The following is a 25,899-nucleotide window of genomic DNA, read 5'->3' as shown; positions in this document are numbered from 1 at the left end:
CTTAGACTACAGCAATTGTTCTTGTCTCGTGCGAGAACGTACAGTATAGGCTACTGTCTGACTCCTTTTGCCTGTGAGTCATAGGCCCAATGCACAGAGAGCAGCCCCGTGGCACGGGTGGGTTTGGGTTGAGTGAGTGTGATAGTTTCCCTCCCCAATATGTCAGCCAACTGTGGACTAATATACACACTCCTAACACAGGGTTTCCCAAACTTGGTTTTTGGGCCCCCTCTGGGTACACATTTTGGATTTTGGTCCCAGCACTACACAGCCGATTCAAATAATCAAAGCTTGATGATGAGATTATTATTTGAATCCGCTGTGTAGTTATAGTGCAGAGTTTGGGAAACCTGAGTCTGAACTGTGTCTGGTTGATTGCAGTGATGCTTTTAGACTAGCTGTTAAGCTTAGTGTGGAATTGCCACGTTGTAGATATGTTTGCTCACAGCCACACAGCTCTCTTTTGTCCTCGTCACCATAGGAACCCCACCAAATATTTCCTGCAATGCACCCTGATCTCCTAAGAGCCCCCTTTTCAGAGTGTTGGTATCACATATCCTGAAAAGGGCTGTTTGCATTACAATGTCTTCACTTTATGTCTTTTGAAGTCTTTTTGGAGTGGCCTTCTCTTGCATGGCCTTCAGTACGGAGTGTTTGATGGACAGCTTATGCCCAATTTCCACAAGTCTGGCTAAAGAAAGATGACAGAGACATGTTTGGAAGCAGACTCTCGTGAAACTCATGGTCCTCATGGACAAATTAAATGCTGTCAGTGGCAACAGCACAAAAAATTAAATATAAAAAAATACATAAGATAAGCATGGTAGGTCAAGTGAACATATTTAAAGATGAATGTTATTCACCCTGATGCCAGCTAAAGTAGATCAAAAAAGAGACGCTTTACTGTCTCATGTTTATCATAGACATTAGTTATATGTTGAGCCACTAATGCACTCTTTTAGTAAAAGTCTCAAGCGTAACTTGAAGAGCGAGCGCCCCAGTAGCTTAGCCCACCAACGGTTGTTAACCAGTAGATACGGTAGCTTGTCTAGTACCAGTCCCGTGTTTTGTGGTCGTCCATTGTAGCAGAACAGCAAGTTGTCGATCAAATCTAACTTCGATATATTCTACTGACCCCTCCTCCTCCTTCCCACTGGCCCCATTTCCAACTCTTCCACCTAACCTACCTAGTAACCGTGCAGATATACCTGTCCCGTCCATCGAAAAGGATTGGAACCGCCGAGGCGCCCAAACCAAGTGTAGCAGCCGTGTCTGGCCGCTCCTCCGCTCCCCACACGGCGCCTGACTCCAAGAATGCACCTGACAAGTCTGTCAGGTCCACTGGAGTCAGGAAGACCCCAACGTTCACTATCCCCCTGAAAAAGTCAGTTAGCCACACTCCTTTAGACACTCCGAACTACAGGAGCCCCGTCAAATCACCTAGCCAGTACTTCCAAATCTGTTACTAAGCTAGGTCTATACCTGCTCTTTGCATTAGATTGAAAAAATGGACTTGTCAAAGCATTCCTCTTCATGACCGTCATGTTTCATGTTTTTTTTTCTGTGTTTTGTTTCTTCTTGGTTGTTTTTGCTTCTCTTGCTGTGGCACCGTATGCATGTTGTCTTCTCTGTTCATTTTGCATCATTCGTTGTTATTATCTGAATAAAAGGAAAATGAAAGCCTATCTATCTCTGTGTTTTGCTGATCTATAATTTCCTTTACTAAATGCATTCACTCCTTTAAAACTTTTCATTTTTAAAATGTATATCAACATCTCATAACCATGACACCCCTCTAAACTATTGATCGTCTCTACACCCCTCTAAACTATTGATCGTCTCTACACGCCTCTAAACTATTGATCGTCTCTACACCCCTCTAAACTATTGATCGTCTCTACACCCCTCTAAACTATTGATCATCTCTACACCCCTCTAAACTATTGATTGTCTCTACACCCCTCTAAACTATTGATCGTCTCTACACGCCTCTAAACTATTGATCGTCTCTACACGCCTCTAAACTATTGATCGTCTCTACACCCCTCTAAACTATTGATCATCCCTACACCCCTCTTTCATTCTCATCGTCTCTACACGCCTCTAAACTATTGATCGTCTCTACACCCCTCTAAACTATTGATCATCTCTACACCCCTCTAAACTATTGATCATCTCTACACCCCTCTAAACTATTGATCGTCTCTACACGCCTCTAAACTATTGATCGTCTCTACACCCCTCTAAACTATTGATCATCTCTACACCCCTCTAAACTATTGATCATCTCTACACCCCTCTAAACTATTGATTGTCTCTACACCCCTCTAAACTATTGATCGTCTCTACACCCCTCTAAACTATTGATCGTCTCTACACCCCTCTAAACTATTGATCGTCTCTACACCCCTCTAAACTATTGATCATCCCTACACCCCTCTTTCATTCTCATCGTCTCTACACCCCTCTAAACTATTGATCGTCTCTACACCCCTCTAAACTATTGATCGTCTCTACACCCCTCTAAACTATTGATCATCTCTACACCCCTCTTTCATTCTCATCATCTCTACACCCCTCTAAACTATTGATCGTCTCTACACCCCTCTAAACTATTGATCATCTCTACACCCCTCTTTCATTCTCATCATCTCTACACCACGGGAAGTTGATGGCACCTTAATTGGGGAGGACAGGCTCGTGGTAGTGGATGGAGTGGAGTGAGTGGAATTTTTTCAAATACATCAAACACATCAAATACATGGGTTCCGTGGGTTCCGTGTGTTTGATGCCATTCCATTCACTCCTTTCCAGACAATATTATGAGCCGTCCTCCCTTCAACAGCCCCCACTGCTCTACACCCCTCTTTCATTCTGAAGAGTCTCTACACCCCTCTTTCGTTCTCAAGAGTCTCTACACCCCTCTTTCGTTCTCAAGAGTCTCTACACCCCTCTTTCATTCTCAAGAGTCTCTACACCCCTCTTTCATTCTCAAGAGTCTCTACACCCCTCTCATTCTCAAGAGTCTCTACACCCCTCTTTCATTCTCAAGAGTCTCTACACCCCCCTTTATTCTCAAGAGTCTCTACACCCCTCTTTCATTCTCAAGAATCTCTACACCCCTCTTTCATTCTCAAGAGTCTCTACACCCCTCTTTCATTCTCAAGAGTCTCTACACTCTACACCCCTCTCATTCTCAAGAGTCTCTACACCCCTCTTTCAGAGTCTCTACACCCCCCTTTATTCTCAAGCCCCCCTCTTTCATTCTCAAGAGTCTCTACACCCCTCTTTCATTCTCAAGAGTCTCTACACCCCTCTTTCATTCTCAAGTCTCTACACCCCTCTTTCATTCTCAAGAGTCTCTACACCCCTCTTTCGTTCTCAAGAGTCTCTACACCCCTCTTTCATTCTCAAGAGTCTCTACACCCCTCTTTCATTCTCAAGAGTCTCTACACCCCTCTTTATTCTCGCTCCTCTCACACACTGTTCTCACCATCACAAACACTCCTTCCTTGTTACCAATGAGTCATGACAAATTGTCCACTGAAAATGTCTGTTGCTTCTTTTAGAGGAAGGATATGTGAAAATGTATTTGAAGGGACGGCCCATCACCATGTACATGGCTAAAGACCTTGTTGAGACCTACTGCCTGGAAGCCAAATCGGACCTGCCAAACAAGAAGCTCAAGCTGGACTGGGTGTATCCTTTTTCAGGGCAGTGGGGTCATTTTCAAATATGGAAGGCCAATAGAAAATGTATATTTCAAAAGATAAGAAACTGATGAAGTGGCGTTACAACTCTCAACGTACACTACCGTTCAAAAGTTTGGGGTCACCTAGAAATGTCATTTTTTTGTCCATTAAAATAACATCAAATTGATCAGAAATAGACATTGTTAATGTTGTAAATGTACTACTCCCTTCACAGAACAGCGCAAACTGGCCCTAACCAGATTAGAAAGAGGAGTGGGAGGCCCCAGTGCACAACTGAGCAAGAGGACAAGTACATTAGTGTCTAATTGCCCAGTCTGAGAAATGGCTTTTTCTTTGTAACTCTGCCTAGAAGGCCAGCATCCTGGAGTTGCCTCTTCACTGTGCCAGTTTGCACTGTTCTGTGAAGGGAATTGTACACAGCGTTGTATGAGATCTTCAGTTTCTTGGCAATTTCTCGCATGGAATAGCCTTCATTTCTCAGAACAAGACTAGACTGACGAGTTTCAGAAGAATGTTATTTGTTTCTGGCCATTTTGAGCCTGTAATCGAACCCACAAATGCTGATGCTCCAGATACTCAACTAGTCTAAAGAAGGCCAGTTTTATTGCTTCTTTAATCAGAACAACAGTTTTCAGCTGTGTTATCATAATTGCAAAAGGGTTTTCTAATGATCAATTATCCTTTTAAAATGATAAACTTGGATTAGCTAACACAACGTGCCATTGGAACACAGGAGTTATGGTTGCTGATAATGGGCCTCTACGCCTATGTAGATATTCCATCAAAAAAATCTGCCTTTTCCAGCTACAATAGTCATTTACAACAGTAACAATGTCTACACTGTATTTCTGATCAATTTGATGTTATTTTAATGAACAAAAAAAATGTGCTTTTCTTTCGAAAACATTTCTATATGACCCCAAACTTTTGAACGGTAGTGTATATTCATAACAATCTAAGCTTTCAGACCAGAGATGTATTGTAAGATGTATCCCCCATGTATTGCTAAGTAACATTCAGATTGCACAGCTGTGAATGAAAAGTCACATCTCCTGGATGCTCCAAAATATATTTATTTCCTATTCATCTCTACTGCATTCTGAAATACAAACCCTGCTTTCTTGCATTCAGCAATTGCATAAACTCAGAAGTCAGCAGGCTGAGCTGAAAATGTAGTCAGCTCCCTCCTCTCTCCTCCTCTCTGTCCCTGAAGGTATCAACCCCCATTTCAGCAGAGAGAGAGAGCGAGAGAGAGAGAGAGAGAGAGAGAGAGAGAGAGAGAGAGAGAGAGAGAGAGAGAGAGAGAGAGAGAGAGAGAGAGAGAGAGAGAGAGAGAGAGAGAGAGAGATTATACTGGGTATAAAACAAGCCTATTTCTGGAAACACCAGCATCAGGATAAAACAATGAATGTTCTGTGTTCAGTCTAGTGTTTTGCCTGAAGGCGACTGTGAATTTTCCAACAAAGGAAAGGTGGCTAGAACTGACATTCTGTATCTTACTGAATTATCCATTTGGAATTCTGGAAGGTTGGGTGCATGCTGGTTGATTAGGTTGTAAATATAGACTACGGTGGCCCTAAGGAGCCCGAGAGCTTTTATTAACGTGCCTCGTTGAATTCAGACATTTTAGATTGGTTTATATGTAGGCTACATTTGATGTTCCGTTGTGTGGCTCTTGACCTAAATGTCCAGTTATGGGTACAGGGGGCGTGACTGTCGCTCTAACCTGTACCTGTTACCCACGGGAGAGACGGTGTACTTCATTGCTTCTGTGGTGGTTCTCTACAACGTGGACGAGCAGCTCCAGAGGCACTACACCGGCCACACGGACGACATCAAGTGGTGAGAGGAAACAGGATATGACACAACACTATATCTCTCCTGTATGCTGTGTTCTGTCACCTATCAGTGGACAGCATTTCAATCTGATGTGTGATGATGTTCTTATCTGGACACTTGTCAAACATCAAGTAGTAGGTCCTAAGATTCAGAGAGGGAAAGGGAAAGGGGGGATACCTAGTCAGCTTTACAACTGAATCAGAGAGGTGCGGGGGGCTGCCATAATTGACATACACGTCTTCGGCGCCCGGGGAACAGTGGGTTAACTGCCTTGCTCAGGGGCAGAACGACAGATTCTTACCTTGTCAGCTCGAGGATTAGATCCAGCAACCTTTCGGTTACTGGTCCAATGCTCTACCACTAGGTTACCCGCTGCGTCATGCCAAAAGAGACTACTTAACCCCTAAATCATTGTCACCATCTGCCGTGTATAGTATTCTCAGACCGACAGTATTCAACATTTATTAAGCAATGTACTGAAATAATTTGCTATCTTTCCGCTATCCAAAGAAACAGGCAACACAACTCCAAGTTGGAAGGGCTTAATTGATGAAAAAGCTGTGCTTTGTTATAGGTGCTTGTCGCCCACCTGCTTCGATCAGTATTCCTGTCTAATCCTATGGAATAACCCCTTCATAATGAGGCGGGCTAAAGTAAATGAGTGGCTGGTCTGCAGCTGCTTTTCCTCAGTTATAGTGTCCTGCAGGAGAAGAAAAATGACGGAGAAAAAAAATGCTGGTAGGAAATATAATGAGGTAAAAACTCACTGGCATATTAACAGACGAGGGGTCGGCCTGGGGTCACGCTGACAATGAACATCTAATTAATAAGAGTTGATTCGTGGCAGGGCACAGGGAGACGTTAGCTTTCTTCTCGCTCTGTAGTACAGGTGCCTCGGACATTCTCTTATATCTCTCTAAGGTGTAACGCCCTTCTGTAGTGTCCTTCTGTAGTGTCCTTCTTTAGTGTCCTTCTGTAGTGTCCTTCTGTAGTGTCCTTCTGTAGTGTCCTCCTGTAGTGTACTATCAGCCATCGGTAATAGAAGAGGGAGGAGTCTTGTCAACATCGGTAAGAATCAAATCAGACAGGACTTCCTGTAACGAAACCCCATGACCTTGAGTTTGACAGAACAACATAATATGATAGCAACTCACAGTTTCGTCGAAAAAATTTCTCTTTGATCTGCTTTGAGGTCTCTGTGTTTTTTCTTAATTGTTGATATCGGCCATTCAGATGTTCAAAGTGTTCGCCGTCTCTCTGTTCCTATAGCCTGGCTGTCCATCCTGATAAAATCACCATAGCAACGGGACAGGTGGCAGGCACCTCTTCCGATGGCAAAGTAAGGGACCTCTCATTGTCACATAACTTTAAATCTATGATCACTTCACTTATTTCATGATTAGAAATAATCTGTGTGTGTCTGTGTCTGTGTGCGTGTGTGCGTGTGTGTGTGTGCTGACAGCAGTTGGCTCCTCATGTGCGGGTTTGGGACTCAGTGAGTCTCAACACCCTCCACGTTCTGGGAACAGGCTTCTTTGACCGCGCCCTGGTTTGCCTCGCATTCTCAAAATCGGTAAGCTATGGACCCTTCATGAAAACAATCATAGCTAATATATGAACCAGATTTCGAGTGTGCTTTGACTGGTCAGAAAATCTTTATTAAATAACTGAGGACTGGGCTGATCCCTCTCTCTGTTGGTTGGTGCAGAACGGAGGCAACACACTGTGTGTAGTAGACGACTCCAACGACCATGTACTCTCCGTGTGGGACTGGCAGAGAGAGGAGAGACTGGCTGACGTCAAGGTGAGTGTGTGTGTGTGTGTGTGTGTGTGTGTGTGTGTGTGTGTGTGTGTGTGTGTGTGTGTGTGTGTGTGTGTGTGTGACCTGTGGTTTGAACATGTGTTAGCCCTTTGAGCTAAATTCTAGGCATTAGCTTGTGGATCCAACGCACAAGTCTTCAGGTCTCAGGAAAAGCTTACCTGAGTTGCTCTATATATCCTCATAGACATTTGAAATGCTCTGATGATTTGGAAGGTGAATGTTCAGTCATAGCCTCAGAATGTTCACATTGCTCCTGAAACAGATAAGAGTCAGAAGCACTCTGAAACACCAGTAACCATGGCTCTTTCTGTCCCCGGTACAGTGTTCCAACGAGGGAGTGTTCGCTGCCGACTTCCACCCCACCGACACCAACATCATAGTCACGTGTGGGAAGTCCCACCTCTACTTCTGGACTCTGGAAAGGGGCACCCTTGTCAAGAAGCAAGGCTTGTTTGAGGTACGACTTGAGATCTCTTATTTATACCGTCTTTATGTTCATCTGCTAGATAATCTTTAGTTTTAGGATCAAATGTATTTGTCAAAATCAATATGATTTACGCCAAGCTTTTTTTTGTTGCCAAAGCCGATGTAGCAAGGACTATCTGTGTTGCTTTAGTTCTTTACCACATGTAAGATAAGGTTCTGTAGTGTTTAGTGAAGCTACATGTCAGCAATTCAGTTCTATCTCTGCCCCCCAAGTAAATAAAGCCATATTTTTTTTTATTTCTTACAGAAACAAGAGAAGCCCAAGTTCGTCTTGAGTGTGACTTTTTCAGAAAATGGAGACACCATAACTGGGGACTCAAGTGGAAATATACTGGTGTGGGGGAAAGGTGAACCTGTTATTCAATAGATCGAAATGTAACGGCAACTCTTTACAACACTTTACTACACTTTACTACACTTTATGTCAGTTGTAAGGAAAGTGAAGTAATAAAGCAAAGCTCACATCCAACAAAATGCTGGGGTATTAACACCTCACAAGTTCCACGCATACATCTTTAAGAGAAAATACAATTCGGGAAAGTTTTAGTTTTTTTTCCCAAAGTGAAGCAAATGAAACAGACCTGCTGAGTATTTTATCCTACCCCAGATGCACGTCCTGTTGTTTTCAAAGTTTGTATCTCTTACGCATGGGCTTTGCTTTGCTTTGCTGCTGCTCAGACGTTTTGGCTCATCAAAGGCTCTTTATTATGAGAGAGTTGTCATATTGCTAGGGTCAGAACAGGGTCATGCCTAGAATAGAACAACAAGGCCTGTCTTGTGAGAGGAACATGTGTTGTGAGGTAGAACAAACCACTATCTTCTGCCTTCTCCAAGTGTGTTCTGTCTTTCTCTCTGTCATGCAGGCACTAATCGAATTAGCCACGCCATTCAGGGCGCACACGATGGGAGCATCTTTGCGCTGTGTATGTTGAGGAGTGGCACACTGGTGTCAGGAGGAAAAGATCGGAAACTCATCTCTTGGGATGGGAGCTACCAGCAGATACAATCGGTTGAGGTGAGATCAGTAGCAGCGTGTGGGTAAAATCACTTGGAAAGACAAGCCAGAAAAAAAGCGTGACAATTGTGTTGTTTTCTCTATAACCTGTTAGTTCATACGCCACCGAGACAACGAAAAGTCACACAGCGGCAGAATAAATTCAACCACACATTTGTTTCCTCACAAAACCAGAGTAAATATTGCATGTAACAAACAGTTATATGGCCTCCCGAGTGGCGCAGTGGTCTATGGCACTGCATCGCAGTGGTTTAAGGCATCGCAGTAGTCTAAGGCACTGCATTGTAGTGGTTTAAGGCATTGCAGTAGTCTAAGGCACTGCATCGTAGTGGTTTAAGGCATCGCAGTGGTCTAAGGCACTGCATCGCAGTGGTTTAAGGCATCGCAGAGGTCTAAGGCACTGCATCGTAGTGGTTTAAGGCATCGCAGTAGTCTAAGGCACTGCATCGCAGTGGTTTAAGGCATCGCAGTGGTCTAAGGCACTGCATCGTAGTGGTTTAAGGCATCGCAGTGGTCTAAGGCACTGCATCGTAGTGGTTTAAGGCATCGCAGTGGTCTAAGGCACTGCATCGTAGTGGTCTAAGGCACTGCATCGCAGTGGTCTAAGGCACTGCATCGTAGTGGTCTAAGGCACTGCATCGCAGTGGTCTAAGGCACTGCATCGCAGTGGTTTAAGGCATCGCAGTGGTCTAAGGCACTGCATCGTAGGGGTTTAAGGCATCGCAGTAGTCTAAGGCACTGCATCGCAGTGGTTTAAGGCATCGCAGTGGTCTAAGGCACTGCATCGTAGTGGTTTAAGGCATCGCAGTGGTCTAAGGCACTGCATCGTAGTGGTCTAAGGCACTGCATCGTAGTGGTCTAAGGCACTGCATCGCAGTGGTCTAAGGCACTGCATCGTAGTGGTCTAAGGCACTGCATCGCAGTGGTCTAAGGCACTGCATCGCAGTGGTTTAAGGCATCGCAGTGGTCTAAGGCACTGCATCGCAGTGGTTTAAGGCATCGCAGTGGTCTAAGGCACTGCATCGTAGTGGTCTAAGGCACTGCATCGTAGTGGTCTAAGGCACTGCATCGTAGTGGTTTAAGGCATCGCAGTGGTCTAAGGCACTGCATCGTAGTGGTTTAAGGCATCGCAGTGGTCTAAGGCACTGCATCGCAGTGGTTTAAGGCACCGCAGTGGTCTAAGGCACTGCATCGCAGTGGTTTAAGGCATCGCAGTGGTCTAAGGCACTGCATCGTAGTGGTTTAAGGCATCGCAGTGGTCTAAGGCACTGCATCGTAGTGGTTTAAGGCATCGCAGTGGTCTAAGGCACTGCATCGTAGTGGTTTAAGGCATCGTAGTGGTCTAAGGCACTGCATCGTAGTGGTCTAAGGCACTGCATCATAGTGGTCTTCCCCATGGGAAGGTGCACAATTGACCCAGCGTCATCTGCGTTAGGGGAGGGTTTGGCTGACAGGGATGTCCTAGTCACATCACGCACTAGTGACTCATGTGGCAGGCCTGGCCCAGTGCACACTGACATGGTCGCCAGGTGAACAGTGTTTCCTCCGACACATTGGTGCGGTTGGCTTCCGGGTTAAGTGGGCATTGTGTCAAGAAGTAGTGCGGCTTGGTTGGGTTGTGTTTCGGAGGCCTCGCGTCTCTCGACCTTCACCTCTCCCGAGTCCGTACCGGAGTTGCAGCGATAAGACAAGACTAACTACCAATTGGATACCACGAAATTGGGGTAAAATATAATTTACATGACCTACAGCATGGTCAAGCAAGTTAATGTTTCCAACATTTTCAGACCACTAACAACTATTGATTTAGAACCACGGAGAGTTGCTGCAAAGTCACAATGAAAACAGTTTCTGCCTCCAGCATTCCAGCACCATTTCAACTTCAACAATTCAACATCATCAAATCACCTCTGCTTAGTCTAATAAAGTGACAACTTAAAGATACCAAGAACGATTTAGTCCAATCAACGTAAGCTACATCCTTACATATGATGGGGCTGTCCATGTTGCTGATTTCTGTGTGTGTGCAAGTAGAAAAAACATGTTGACTCACCCTACTTGTAGAGAAACGCCAATGACATCCTTTCTCGCTTTCATGTTGCCGAAATGGTCTATCACTCTGTCATACAGTGCACACTTTTAGTTTTTGTTGTCCTAGACTACCTGGCTAAAAATGCTTACTCAATAGCCTAACTTCCTTTCATGGGCAATGATGAGCCAGCTAGTTAACATTAGCCAACTACATCTAGTTACATATTGAACTTCCATCCTCTCAGGCCAAGGGCACAATGTATGCATTAATGGGTGGATCAGAATCGCTGTTATAATCATTGTCCAGTACAGAGAATTAAGTATCACAAGTCCAAATACCTATCTCCATCCATAGCTAATTTAGGAAAGGGATGATTTTAGCTAGCTACAGAGGACAACGACACAGTGAGATACAAAAATTACATTTTTTCTGTCATCTTTTTGGTGCGCCAGGACCATTAACAGTCGACCTCATTTGGTTTAGCTCAACACTGATGGGCTATTATTATATATTTGTTATTATCAAGGGAGGCCAAATGCCTCACTGGCTTCCCTTGCTATTGTATTCAATGCTACGGGTGGCAATAATGCCATACACTTTTAGTGCAGACAGCATCAGATACATGGGCTACATATACTGAAACAGAGGGCCGCTGTTTAGCTCGCTCGGATGCTTTCTCTGGTGTGATACATTTAGCCTCTTGCGAATTGAAGGACATTTATGAAACACAGAGATGAAAGATAAATTATTTAATGTTATTTAGGGTGGTGGGGGTCAATTTTGGGGGGAAGCCTGGCTTCGCTTGGCTTTCACGAATACACATTTAGCAAAAAGATGATGCTAGCTTTTTCAGGAATATGTGGGTCTTGGTTGATGCATGTACCGTGCATTCGAAAAGTATTCACACCCATTCCCTTATTTCACATTTTGTTACGTTACAGCCTTATTCTAAAATGTATTAAATCCTTTTTTCCTACCCAATCTACATAAAATACCCCATAATGCCAAAGTGAAAACAGAAATTGATTGGACATGATTTGGAAAAGCACACACCTGTCTATATAAGGTCCCACAGTTAACAATGTATGTCAGAGTAAAAACCAAGCCATGAGGTTGAAAGGAGTTGCCCGTAGAGCTCAGAGACAGGATTGTGTCGAGGCACAGCTCTGGGAAAGGGTACCAAAAAATATCTGCAGCATTGAAGGTCCCCAAGAACACAGTGACCTCCATCATTCTTAAATAGAATAAGTTTGGAACCACCTAGACTCTTCCTAGAGCTGGCTGCCCGGCCAAACTGAGCAATTGGGGAGGTGACCAAGAACCCGATGGTCACTCTGATAGAGATCCAGAGGTTCTCTGTGGAGATGGGAGAACCGTCCAGAAGGACAACCATCTCTGCAGCACCCCACCAATCAGGCCTTTATGGTAGAGTGACTACACGGAAGCCACTCGTCAGTCAAAAGCACATGACAGCCCGCTTGGAGTTTGCGAAAAGGCACTTTAAGGACTCTCAGACCATGTGAAACAAGATTCTCTGGTCTGATGAAACCAAGATTGTACTCTTTGGCCTGAATGCCAAGCGTCACATCTGGAGGAAACCTGGCACTCTCCCTATGGTGAAGCATGGTGGTGGCAGCATCATGCTGTGGGGATGTTTTTCAGCAGCAGGGACTGGGAGACTAGTCAGGATCGAGGGAAAGATGAACAGAGCAAAGTACAGCGAGATCCTTAATGAAAACCTGCTCCAGAGTGCTCAGGACGTCAGACTGGGGCGAAGGTTCGCCTTCCAACAGGACAATGACCCTAAGCACACAGCCAAGACAACGCAATAGTAGCTTCGGGACAAGTCTCTAAATGTGAGCCTGAGCCACTCTCTGGAGAGAAATGAAAATATCTATGTAGCAATGCTCCCCATCCAACCTGACAGAGCTTGAGAGGATCTGCAGAGAAGAATGGGAGAAACTCCTCAAATACAGGTGTGCCAGGCTTGTTGCGTCATACCCAAGAAGACTTGAGGCTGTAATCGCCCCCCCAAGGTGCTTCAACAAAGTACTGAGTAAAGGGTCTGAATACTTATGTAAATGTGATATTTCAGTTTTTTTTTAATTTGTCTAAAACACGCTTTTTCTTTGTCATTATGGGGTATTGTGATGTCATTATGGGGTATTGTGATGTCATTATGGGGTATTGCGTGTAGATTGATGAGGGGGGGAACAATTAAATCCATTTTAGAATAAGGCTGTAACGTAACAACATGTGGAAAAAGTGAAGGGGTCTGAATACTTTCTGAATGCACTGTATATGTATTTTATATGATGGAAACAATAATACCAATGATTTTGACAATGCAAACACCACTCTGTTTTCCGGTGTCCATACCCCCCCCCCCCCCACACACACACACACACACACACACACACACTCAGTCAGCCATCTGTGATATGAAACAATGAAAAGACAGAGTAAACAGCCCTCACATCCACTGTGGCAGGAAGCTTACCGTTGATATGAATAATATTATTTATTTTCCCACCTTGTCCCAGGTTCCTGAATTATTTGGTCCTGTCCGGACTGTTGCCGAGGGAAAGGGGGAGAGTGTACTTATTGGGACCACCAGGAACTATGTTCTACAAGGCAGTTTATATGGCGAATTTACCCCCATCACTCAAGTGGGTACAATTATCTGACATTCTAGTTCATGCAGACATTAAACCTAAAATTTCGAAGAGATGTAGCTGTTAAATGATGATATGCTAACTGGCCTCCCTACCTTCTCCAGGGTCACACAGATGAGCTGTGGGGGTTGGCCGTGCACCCCTGGAAGCCCCACTTCCTCACCTGTGGTCACGACAAGCACGTCAGCCTGTGGGACTCCTCCTCACATCAGCCTGTCTGGACCAAGACTATGGAGGTAGACGGACAGACAGACAGCGCCCCCTGGGGACAACCCTGAACCTCACACATTACACTCAGATAACTGTATGAGTAGAAGGGTCACGAGCTTAGCTTGGTCACAGATCTGTTTGTGCTGTATAGCCAGCAATGACGGCACGCCAAATATATTGGGGGGTTGGCCTTATCTCACCACATGACCTGCTTCAGGAAAAACTCAGTCTGGGTTCTAAGATAGCGCAGGAAAGCGTAGGGTAATTATCTCAAGACTTTGTGTTTATACATCTCCAAAAAACTTCAGTCTCTTTGTGTTGTATTAGTTATTCACTGGGGCTGGTTATTGGGGTGTGGCAAAGGTTTCAGGATGCAGCATTGACGTGAAACTTCCTTTCGTTTTCTTTCACGGGTAGGACGCGGCCCAGTCTGCTGGATTCCATCCCTCTGGAGCAGTGGTTGCTATAGGAACGCAGACCGGCAGGTGACAGCATAGTGCTCGAAGGAGAATCGTACTATGCCAATTCCATCACAAAAGCCATAGAGATCTGCCCGTAATAATAATAACAACAACAACAACAACCACACATGTCATTTCTATAGTGTTTTTTCATTACGATAGGAGTCTCAAAGTGGGCTTTGTGAAATTACAGCAGATATGAGATGTGTTAGTATACTTTTGATAATGAGAAGATGGGTTTCTTTCGTCACACAGGTGGCTGGTGCTGGATACCGACTCTAAGGATCTAGTCACAGTGCACACAGATGGGAATGAACAGCTGTCTGTTATCCGCTTTGCACCGGGTATGGTAATAGGCTCTTATAATGCTTTATTAGGCTACTTGCTATAAGCATATGTGAGACTTTATTATGACTTATTATAAAGATGAATATTAATAGTACATATTTTAAATTAAAATGGTTGTTATTTAGTCAGGATCATTAAATGGTTGTTATTTAGTCAGGATCAGTAAATGGTTGTTATTTAGTCAGGATCAGTAAATGGTTGTTATTTAGTCAGGATCAATAAATGGCTGTTATTTAGTCAGGATCAGTAAATGGTTGTTATTTAGTCAGGATCAATAAATGGCTGTTATTTAGTCAGGATCAATAAATGGCTGTTATTTAGTCAGGATCATTAATAGATGGCTGTTATTTAGTCAGGATCAATAAATGGCTGTTATTTAGTCAGGATCGTTATCAGATGGTTGTAAGAAAATATAAGGGCGCCATACATGTAATGCTTCACAGCTGCATCATAATGCATTATAACCTGTCTGAAGTGAAACCATCATGTCGACAGTAGGCCTACTATGAGAACATCCTAACAGTTACAGGTTGACTGTGATACTGATACAGACCATGTTGTAATACTGATACAGACCATATTGTAATACTGATACAGACCATATTGTAATACTGATACAGACCATGTTGTGATACTGATACAGACCATGTTGTAATACTGATACAGACCATATTATAATACTGATACAGACCATGTTGTGATACTGATACAGACCATGTTGTAATACTGATACAGACCATATTGTGATACTGATACAGACCATATTGTAATACTGATACAGACCATATTGTGATACTGATACAGGCCATATTGTGATACTGATACAGACCATGTTGTAATACTGATACAGACCATATTGTGATACTGATACAGACCATGTTGTGATACTGATACAGACCATGTTGTAATACTGATACAGGCCATATTGTGATACTGATACAGGCCATATTGTGATACTGATGCAGACCATGTTGTGATACTGATACAGACCATGTTGTAATACTGATACAGACCATATTGTGATACTGATACAGGCCATATTGTGATACTGATACAGACCATGTTGTAATACTGATACAGGCCATATTGTGATACTGATACAGATCATGTTGTAATACTGATACAGACCATGTTGTAATACTGATACAGGCCATATTGTGATACTGATACAGGCCATATTGTGATACTGATGCAGACCATGTTGTGATACTGATACAGACCATGTTGTAATACTGATACAGACCATATTATAATACTGATGCAGACCATGTTGTAATACTGATACAGACCATATTGTAAAACTGATACAGGCCATATTGTGATACTGATACAGGCCATATTGTGATACTGATACAGGCCATATTGTGATACTGATACAGGCCATATTGTGATACTGATGCAGGCCATATTGTGATACTGATGCAGGCCATGTTGTAACCTAATCTCCTGTTCTTATTCCTAGATGGTAATTTCCTGGCGATCGGCTCTCACGATAACTACATCTATATCTACGTAGTGGGGGAGAGTGGCAGGAAGTACAGCAGATTGGGAAAGTGCTCGGTGAGCACCTTTTATATTTAGGACCTACCCCCTCTTCTCCTCGGCCTCAAACCAGGAGGACATGCTAAATTATGCGCACTTATGGCATAGTGCATAATGGTTTATAACAAGCTGAGTCATCCATCCGACTATAGCTGATTCTCATCTCTCTCTCTCTCTCTCTCTCTCTCTCTCAGGGTCACTCCAGCTTCATCACCCATCTAGACTGGTCAGTGGACTCTCAGTACCTGGTGTCCAACTCAGGAGACTATGAGATACTCTATTGTAAGTATTGTTTGGTTTATTGAAATGGAAAATTAAACTCTGTGTTCTTATTGGACACGTTCAGGTAGCACCTCCCCGTTTCAATCAGCTGTATGTCGTTCCAGGGATCCCGTCTGTGTGTAAACAGGTGGTGAGTGTGGAGACCACGCGGGACATCCCCTGGGCCACCTCCACCTGCACCCTGGGCTTCCAAGTCTTTGGTGAGCAATGTTGAAGAAGCATGAGAATCTATTTGTTGAAGATTCTATTTATTGAAGCAGCTGGAGAATCTATTAATTGAAGCAGCTGGAGAATCTATTAATTGAAGCAGCTGGAGAATCTATTTGTTGAAGCAGCTAGAGAATCTATTTGTTGAAGAAGCTGGACAATCTATTTGTTGAAGCAGCTGGAGAATCTATTTATTGAAGCAGCTGGAGAATCTATTTGTTGAAGCAGCTGGAGAATCTATTTGTTGAAGCAGCTGGAGAATCTATTTGTTGAAGCAGCTGGAGAATCTATTTGTTGAAGCAGCTGGAGAATCTATTTGTTGAAGCAGCTGGAGAATCTATTTACTGAAGCAGCATGAGAACCTATTTGAAGCAGCTGGAGAATCTATTTGTTGAAGCAGCTAGAGAATCTATTTGTTGAAGCAGCTGGAGAGTCTATTTGTTGAAGCAGCTGGAGAATCTATTTGTTGAAGCAGCTGGAGAGTCTATTTGTTGAAGCAGCTGGAGAATTGATTTGTTGAAGAAGCTGGAGAATCTATTTGTTGAAGCAGCTGGAGAATCTATTTGTTGAAGCAGCTAGAGAATCTATTTGTTGAAGCAGCTGGAGAATCTATTTGTTGAAGCAGCTGGAGAATCTATTTGTTGAAGCAGCTGGAGAATCTATTTGTTGAAGCAGCTGGAGAATCTATTTGTTGAAGCAGCTGGAGAATCTATTTGTTGAAGCAGCTAGAGAATCTATTTGTTGAAGCAGCTGGAGAATCTATTTGTTGAAGCAGCTGGAGAATCTATTTGTTGAAGCAGCTAGAGAATCTATTTGTTGAAGCAGCTGGAGAATCTATTTGTTGAAGCAGCTGGAATCTATTTGTTGAAGCAGCTGGAGAATCTATTTGTTGAAGCAGCTGGAATCTATTTGTTGAAGCAGCTGGAGAATCTATTTGTTGAAGCAGCTAGAGAATTTATTTGTTGAAGCAGCTGGAGAATCTATTTGTTGAAGCAGCTGGAGAATCTATTTGTTGAAGCAGCTGGAGAATCTATTTGTTGAAGCAGCTGGATAATCGATTTGTTGAAGCAGCTGGAGAATCTATTTGTTGAAGCAGCTAGAGAATTTATTTGTTGAAGCAGCTGGAGAATCTATTTGTTGAAGAATCTATTTGTTGAAGCAGCTGGAGAATCTATTTGTTGAAGCAGCTGGAGAATCTATTTGTTGAAGCAGCTGGAGAATCTATTTGTTGAAGCAGCTGGAGAATCTATTTGTTGAAGCAGCTGGAGAATCTATTTGTTGAAGCAGCTGGAGAATCTATTTGTTGAAGCAGCTAGAGAATTTATTTGTTGAAGCAGCTGGATAATTTATTTGTTGAAGCAGCTGGAGAATCTATTTGTTGAAGCAGCTGGAGAATCTATTTGTTGAAGCAGCTGGAGAATCGATTTGCTGGACACATAGGCTGCGTTTAAGCAGGCAACCCAATCTGATCTGTTCGCCACTAACTGGTCTTTTGACCAGTCAGATCAGCTTTTTTGCCAATAATTGGACTGGATGTGTGACCGTATGGCCATTCACATTGTGTGCAGAGTGCAGAGATAGGAGAATATAACATAATGGGACCAATACTATAACTCTGGTCCACAGGGTTATGGCCTGATGGCTCTGACGGGACTGACATCAACGCAGTCTCCAGATCTAATGAGAAGCAGCTACTTGTCACAGGAGACGACTTTGGAAAAGTCTGCCTTTTCTCATACCCCTGCTGTCAATTTCGGGTAAGATTTTTTTTAAATCTATTCAATATATACATTGAGAAGAGCCTGTGAAGATTACATGAGCCCATTGGTTGCATTTTTGTTTGATTGATTGAGGATTTTTTTCTCCTTTCAGGCTCCCAGTCATGTCTATGGCGGACACAGCAGTCATGTGACCAATGTGAACTTCCTGTTTGACGACAGTTGCCTGGTTTCCACCGGGGGCAAGGACATGAGCGTCATGCAGTGGCGAATAGTGTGAGGCAGACATTTTGGGGCAACAGACATGCAGTTTCTTTATGGATCTGGGTAGAGTGGGGAAGGGAAGGGATGCAGCCCCAGAGGCTTTCCTGTATATGGATCCCAATGAGCTTATTGGAGTAGGAGGAAGTTGCCCCTAGACCCGCACCTAGTTTTGCATTTCTCCCATTAATAGTTTAGGATAGGATTTGGGCAGGACAAGCTGATCCTAGGTTAGTTCATAGGATTGGATTGTTGGAGGGCGGGGCGGGTCATGGGTGGGTGGATGGGTTGGGGGGCGAAGATCATCGCAACAAAAGGAAGATACAACAGGCAGTACCTAATGTTTTGTTTTTTATCGTTCCGTCTTTCTCCTTTGCTTTGTATATTTCACAGCTCAGGAAACCAATAGAAAAGTAGGAGTTCAATGTCTTCCCTGTGTCATTATGGTAGCCTCTCTGGCCTACTACAGATACCACTCCGCCTTGGAAAGACAAAGAAAGATTTCTACTGATGATGGGCATTTGGTCTATACAGAAAGCACATACATATGGTTCAAACTGATGCTGATAGAGTAAAATAACAAATACTCCTATGATTACACAATATTTCATCACGTGATGTGTATTTTACAATGAATGCAGCAGGTTTACCACAGGCAGTTGGTTACTAGGCCAAGTGTGCAATGGAGAGACGAATTCTGAGACTACATAGAAATATGACGATGTTAAACTCTCTACTGCCATCGTTTGGCTTCCTGAGGTATTGCAACGACTTCGTTACTCTGCAAACTGTAATATGGTAAAGTATCCCACCGGCATTTCAAAGAGCCCTTTAAAAACAAATACATAATCAATTATTATTTACACCTGTTGAAAAGCATCATTTTTGGAGGATATTCTGTGCTTGACAGAGCTGAAGTTGAACTCTGTGTCAAGAGGCTGGTGGGAGGAGCTATAGGAGGACAGACACATTGTAATGGCTGGAATAGAGTTCATAGAATGGAGTCTAATGAGGATTCCATGTTTGTGGTTTCGATATGTTTTTGATACCATTCCATTAATTATATTCCAGTCTTTACATCCTATAGCTCCTCCCACCAGACTCCTCTGTTTCAAACCTATTTGGACTGCACTGTTATATATTGTCTGCTGCCGAGGTCACTTCCTTCCTGAGTCTCCCTTCTCTTCCTGTCTCAAACTAGATCTGTAAATAAAAGGTTTGTACTAAATCAGACCATTGCACTGTAATTGTTTCCTCTGCAATACCCTTGTCACACTATACTGCCGAACCAAACCGTACCGGGCTGGCTTGATATTATCTTTTCCCTGGGTCCTTTTCAGCATGGCTCCGACAACTATGGTGGAAGTGTAACCAGGCTAGCTCAGTACAGCTCGGTTCGGCTTGGTAATGCTACCATACGTTCTGCCACCTGCAAGGAATCACTACTCCAAAGCTTATTAAAAAGGTCCACTCTGTGATATTTACAGCTGTTTTTAATCACTCCAAGGCTTAAAGGAGAGATATCTCTCTTAAACCTGTGACTTAGCTACCATACTGACCTTGACTCCTGCTTCTTGGAATATTCATGAACAAAACATGTCATGCATATTGATATCTTTCTCACACCCGGGCAAAAGTAATCACAGCAAGAGTGATCTGTACCACACTGGTAATGTCTGGACTGAACTGTTCCTTCATCTGGGGTTTGTTTTCTAGTAATACAATGTCATGTTTAAACGTTTCCAGGGCATGCATGACATTGGTTATACCTGGGCTGCATTCAGCAGGGCTCAATATTGTGGAACGTTCAGAGAGAAATATACTATGTAGAGAACAATCAGACCTTTCTGACTGGTAGGATAAAGAATCGCATCAGCACTATTCATTACATTTCTATCAGCAACATTCTGAAACGTTTGCCTCCTGAATGTAGCCCTGTTTTTTCAGCACCAAACATAATGATTGGATATATGCAGATGTTTGACATGTGACCATAACAATGTAACCATGATGGAATAATTTTCTAATAAAAAATTATTAAATCAATAAGTTGTTGTCCTTGTTTGGGTCTTTGTTTGAGTATATGAAAACTGAGGCAGAACACAACCATTCAGAGGGAATGTAAAATGTTTTAGTTTTTCCACAGTACAGTATCCATTTGTTTGACAGTAAAGACTGAAATTCCTTCAGATCTTTGAGACTGACTTTTTTTGCCATCTTTTCTTGATTGACGTTTTGAAATTCCAGTTTATTTTGGGTGTGTTGAAATGATGTAATGATTGGGAAAGAAAATGTGTGATATAAATGCAATTTAGGCTTGGTAGACTATTATAAGTGACTTTCTTATATAATTCCATTGTTCTGATAGAGCGCGAGATGATGCAGTTATAGGCGTTCGTCTCAAGCGGGCAGCATTGGACCGGTTGCATGCTGTGGTCAACTATTTTATAAAATCTCCACCTTGCCAAAACACCACGAATACGGTGGAAATATGGCAACTCGGAGGCTGCTGTCAGCCACAATCCCCCGTCTTCTTGAGACAACCACGACCATCATTTGAACATGGAATTAAGGATGCAAGACAATAAACGGAGTGCAAAGCTTTTGAGAGAGAAAGGGAGAACGTTCGGTTCCTCGCATTGTATTTCAGAATCAGACTGACTGCATTGCCGACAGCCATACATAATTGGTGAACATTGGCGTATGATCTTTTAGTTATATTGAATTAGAACATTCTGCTTTACAAACGGTCTGAGAGGGAAAAACCGGTATATGTCAATTTCTTCATGTCATCGTCTAATTGAACAGGAGAAAAAAATGAGGTAAGCAATTGAGCATGTGTTGGGTTTGCAAAGCCGCGTCATTTGTCAGACCGTTGCCTTTATAATAATGTGGATGTGAATAAATTCACGATCTAGACGAAATATCTAGACGAAATCTGGACGAAATATTATAAATGAAAAGGCCTAATCACAGCATGGTATGTTACTTTAATAGAGTAATATCCATGTAAAATGCGTGTCCTCGTGTATGCATTATTGAATTTACACAATAGACAAATCAGTTATTTGTGACAGATCACAGCCACAATAAACCCGTAAACATTTCAATGGGTAGGGTATTCTATAGAATAATATAGAACTATAGAATCCATGTGTTTTTCCTTCTACTCTATTCTATTAATTATCATTCTGTACACACCTATCCATATCCTTTATTGGATGGCCTGCATTTAATAGCAATGTTGTCATGGAAACGAGACCCCCACCCCACACACACACACAAACACACAAACACACACATATTCCTGTACAGGCCATATACTTAGCCAGTTATTGACTGATCTAGCTGCATCATTATGGGAGATCAGTCAACAACAACAACACGCCTACAGAATAGCAAAGACAAAAGACTGGGAGCTCTGACACACAAATGACAGTTCTCAGCTCACAGTTCTTTCATGGGCGGAGGAGGAATATTGTAAGGTTATGGCCTTTGTGTGTTGAAAATGACCAGGCCTAAGTGTCACATAAATCCTGTGCCCTGCGGGTGAATTGTATTTTGGGACGGTTCTGTTGTTATTTAGCGTCCTATAGGCCTACACTAAGGCCTGAACAACCTACCTGAATACAAAGAACTACGGTAGGGAGTCTCTGCAGATTCTATTTGTGCATTCGCTGCCTCCGAGGAGCTGTCAAATCCAAAACAATCATTTGGTAGCTTAGTGGTTAAGAGACTTTAGGCAATAATTGGATGGTTGCTGGTTTGAATACCCAAGCTGACTAGGTGAAAAAATATTTTGATTTGTACTTGAGCAAGGTATCGAACCCTAATTGCTCTGGATAAAAGTGTCTGCAAAAATTTAAAGGAGTTTTGGGATTTTCTCTGACAGCTAGAATATAGGTGTAGGTCCTTGGTCTATACTCTTTGTTATTAGCTCATCAGCAGAGCGCTGTTTTGGGTGGGAACTATTTGTGGTTGCACATGTGATTGTCTACATGGGGACAGTGTTGCTATATGTCTGTGTATGAGCTGTATAGAGAGTAATGGCTTCATGTGCCCACACCATAATGTGGTATAGGGCTGTAATAGAGAGTAATGGCTTCATGTTCCCACACCATAATGTGGTATAGGGCTGTAATAGAGAGTAATGGCTTCATGTTCCCACACCATAATGTGGTATAGGGCTGTAATAGAGAGTAATGGCTTCATGTTCCCACACCATAACGTGGTATAGGGCTGTATAGAGAGTAATGGCTTCATGTGCCCACACCATAATGTGGTATAGGGCTGTAATAGAGAGTAATGGCTTCATGTTCCCACACCATAACGTGGTATAGGGCTGTATAGAGAGTAATGGCTTCATGTGCCCACACCATAATGTGGTATAGGGCTGTAATAGAGAGTAATGGCTTCATGTTCCCATGAAGGCCTAAGGCTAATTTTTCCATTTACCCCAAATTATGAAAGATAGAGAGATACAGATGGAGGATCTTAATTTGACCTATATTGTCACAGCAAAATAATCCTGCAGCAATAGGATTTCAATGTTTAGTCCATAACGTTGATCGGTGATTAGGCTGTTAGCTGGCCAAAAGTAGGCTACATAAAAGTGCAATACTCTTAATATAAACGTGTGTTAGTGTGTATTTTCATTAACGTGTGTTAGTGTGGGTTTTCATTAACGTGTGTTAATGTGGGTTTTCAGTAACGTCTGTTAGTGTGGGTTTTCAGTAACATGTTAGTGTGGGTTTTCAGTAACGTGTGTTAATGTGGGTTTTAAGTAACGTGTGTTAATGTGGGTTTTCAGTAACGTGTGTTAGTGTGGGTTTTCAGTAACGTGTGTTAATGTGGGTTTTCAGTAACGTGTTAGTGTGGGTTTTCAGTAACGTGTTAGTGTGGGTTTTCAGTAACGTGTGTTAGTGTGGGTTTTCAGTAACGTGTGTTAATGTGGGTTTTCAGTAACGTGTTAGTGTGGGTTTTCAGTAACGTGTGTGAATGTGGGTTTTCAGTAACGTGTGTTAGTGTGGGTTTTCAGTAACGTGTGTTAGTGTGGGTTTTCAGTAACGTGTGTTAATGTGGGTTTTCAGTAACGTGTTAGTGTGGGTTTTCAGTAACGTGTTAGTGTGGGTTTTCAGTAACGTGTGTTAGTGTGGGTTTTCAGTAACGTGTGTTAATGTGGGTTTTCAGTAACGTGTTAGTGTGGGTTTTCAGTAACGTGTGTGAATGTGGGTTTTCAGTAACGTGTGTTAGTGTGGGTTTTCAGTAATGTGTGTTAATGTGGGTTTCAGTAACGTGTTAGTGTGGGTTTTCAGTAACGTGTTAGTGTGGGTTTTTAGTAACGTGTGTTAGTGTGGGTTTTCAGTCATGTGTGTCAGTGTGGGTTTTCAGTAATGTGTGTTTTCAGTAACGTGTGTTAGTGTGGGTTTTCAGTAATGTGTGTTTTCAGTAACATGTGTGTCAGTGTGGGTTTTCAGTAACGTGTGTTAGTGTGGGTTTTCAGTCATGTGTGTCAGTGTGGGTTTTCAGTAATGTGTGTTTTCAGTAACGTGTGTTAGTGTGGGTTTTCAGTAATGTGTGTTAGTGTGGGTTTTCAATAACGTGTCTTAGTGTGGGTTTTCAGTAATGTGTGTTTTCAGCAACATGTGTTAGTGTGTATTTTTAGTAACGTGTGTTTTCAGTAACATGTGTTAGTGTGTGTTTTCAGTAACGTGTGTTTTCAGTAACATGTGTGTCAGTGTGGGTTTTCAGTAACGTGTGTTAGTGTGTGTTTTTAGTAACGTGTTAGTGCGTGTTTTCAGTAATGTGTTAGTGCGTGTTTTCAGTAACGTGTTTTTTCAGTAACGTGTTAGTGTGGGTTTTCAGTGAATTTATTTAAATCACAAAGCTCATCTACATGTCCTGTGGTGCAGGAAAATTCTCAGCAACAAAAGACTGATCAAATTAAGATCCTACATCTGTAGCTATATCTTGTATACACAATACACAGAACAGTTTTACACTGTGCCAAGGATATATCCCCATCTCATCAAAATGTGATTAAATCTCGTAGGTATTTTAGTCAAAAGACGACTAAGAGCTCTATTCAGTCTGTAAAGCTGAAGCGTTACAGATTCTGTGACATAAATGTAAAGGAGGGAGTGGAGGCAGCCTCATTAGGCGATCTATTCAAGTCTGTGAAGTGATAGAAAATTAAAGGTACTTTCCGATTGAGCCGACATATGCAGCATTTACCGTGAATGCTGTCTCTGGTAACGATGGAACATTACCTTTAAATTTCAGTCATCATGTGAAGCTGCACTTCCGGGATGCGTATTGAACCAAGCCCTTATCTAAAATATGTGAATGTGCGAGTGACCGTGTCGCCAAGAAACATTTTTACAAGTTCCCATCATGCTGTTCACCTGGTCCCAGATCTGCCTTTTACCTCTGTGCCAAGGATACGTCCCCATGTCATCAAAATCTGCTTGAGTGTAACGTCACTGAAACAAGGTTTTTACAGTTTGTACGTGCTTGACAAGTTGATGTGTTTCATATCACACCATAGTATACACTGACCAGGTGAATCCAGGCTATGATCCCTTATTGAAGTCACTTGTTAAATCCACTTCAATCAGTGTAGATGAAGGGGAGGAGACAGGTTAAAGAAGGATTGTTAAGCCTTGAGACAATGGAGACATGGATTGTGTGCATTCAGAGGATGAATGGGCAAGACAAGAGATTTAAGTGCCTTTGAACGGGGTATAGTAGTAGGTGTCAGGCGCACCAGTTTTAGTCTGTCAAGAAATGCAAAGCATTTCACACTCAACAGTTTCCCGTGTGTATCAAGAATGGTCCACCACCCAATGGACGTCCAGCCAACTTGAGGGGGCGGAACAACAGATTTTTACTTTGTCAGCTCGGGGATTCGATTAAGCAACCTTTTGGTTACAGGCCCAACGCTTTAACCACTAGCCTACCTGCTGGGATGAACGTTTGTGTGTCCTATATCTTGCTCTTAGAAGCACTCTGTGTGTCCTGTAGCCTGTGTCTGGCTGTTCTCTCAGTCAGGAAGCACTCTGTGTGTCCTGTAGCCTGTGTCTGGCTGTTCTCTCAGTCAGGAAGCACTCTGTGTGTCCTGTAGCCTGTGTCTGGCTGTTCTCTCAGTCAGGAAGCACTCTGTGTGTCCTGTAGCCTGTGTCTGGCTGTTCTCTCAGTCAGGAAGCGAAAAGGGAGTGTTAAAGGGAATCCTTAAATCATCAGATGGACGTAAGGTGACTGGGAACCGGGGAACGGATTCAATTCAATG

At 42.8% G+C, this 25,899-nt stretch overlaps 2 protein-coding genes across 14 annotated transcripts in view; both read left to right on the top strand.

The window, feature by feature from the left end:
* LOC139375415 (EMAP like 1) overlaps positions 1 to 19,842 on the top strand; it is an 80,307-nt gene extending 60,465 nt beyond the window's left edge. For 6 of the 13 annotated variants that reach the window (XM_071117185.1, XM_071117187.1, XM_071117180.1 and 3 more), the window contains 17 exons: positions 3,570 to 3,699; positions 5,406 to 5,555; positions 6,822 to 6,891; positions 7,015 to 7,125; positions 7,261 to 7,356; positions 7,697 to 7,831; positions 8,108 to 8,207; positions 8,724 to 8,875; positions 13,451 to 13,576; positions 13,687 to 13,818; positions 14,210 to 14,277; positions 14,509 to 14,597; positions 16,064 to 16,161; positions 16,338 to 16,425; positions 16,530 to 16,625; positions 18,259 to 18,389; positions 18,505 to 19,842. In XM_071117185.1, the coding sequence (XP_070973286.1) occupies positions 3,570 to 3,699; positions 5,406 to 5,555; positions 6,822 to 6,891; positions 7,015 to 7,125; positions 7,261 to 7,356; positions 7,697 to 7,831; positions 8,108 to 8,207; positions 8,724 to 8,875; positions 13,451 to 13,576; positions 13,687 to 13,818; positions 14,210 to 14,277; positions 14,509 to 14,597; positions 16,064 to 16,161; positions 16,338 to 16,425; positions 16,530 to 16,625; positions 18,259 to 18,389; positions 18,505 to 18,630 (1,898 nt within the window). In that variant the 3' untranslated portion in view covers positions 18,631 to 19,842. The remainder of the gene's footprint in view (positions 1 to 3,569; positions 3,700 to 5,405; positions 5,556 to 6,821; positions 6,892 to 7,014; positions 7,126 to 7,260; positions 7,357 to 7,696; positions 7,832 to 8,107; positions 8,208 to 8,723; positions 8,876 to 13,450; positions 13,577 to 13,686; positions 13,819 to 14,209; positions 14,278 to 14,508; positions 14,598 to 16,063; positions 16,162 to 16,337; positions 16,426 to 16,529; positions 16,626 to 18,258; positions 18,390 to 18,504) is intronic. The other 7 variants (XM_071117189.1, XM_071117181.1, XM_071117186.1 and 4 more) reach the window with 3 other exon arrangements.
* A 1,399-nt stretch (positions 19,843 to 21,241) lies between these two features.
* The window catches only part of LOC139375410 (ena/VASP-like protein), a 59,413-nt gene continuing 54,755 nt past the window's right edge, over positions 21,242 to 25,899 (top strand). The window contains exon 1 of the mRNA XM_071117169.1: positions 21,242 to 21,433. Coding sequence (XP_070973270.1) covers positions 21,384 to 21,433 — 50 coding nt within the window. The 5' untranslated portion in view covers positions 21,242 to 21,383. The remainder of the gene's footprint in view (positions 21,434 to 25,899) is intronic.

This window comes from Oncorhynchus clarkii, chromosome 19, assembly GCF_045791955.1.
Source record: "Oncorhynchus clarkii lewisi isolate Uvic-CL-2024 chromosome 19, UVic_Ocla_1.0, whole genome shotgun sequence".
Classification (NCBI taxonomy): Eukaryota; Metazoa; Chordata; class Actinopteri; order Salmoniformes; family Salmonidae; genus Oncorhynchus; species Oncorhynchus clarkii.
Note: the sequence above shows the minus strand (reverse complement) of the source record. Positions and strands in the feature narration are given on the sequence as shown.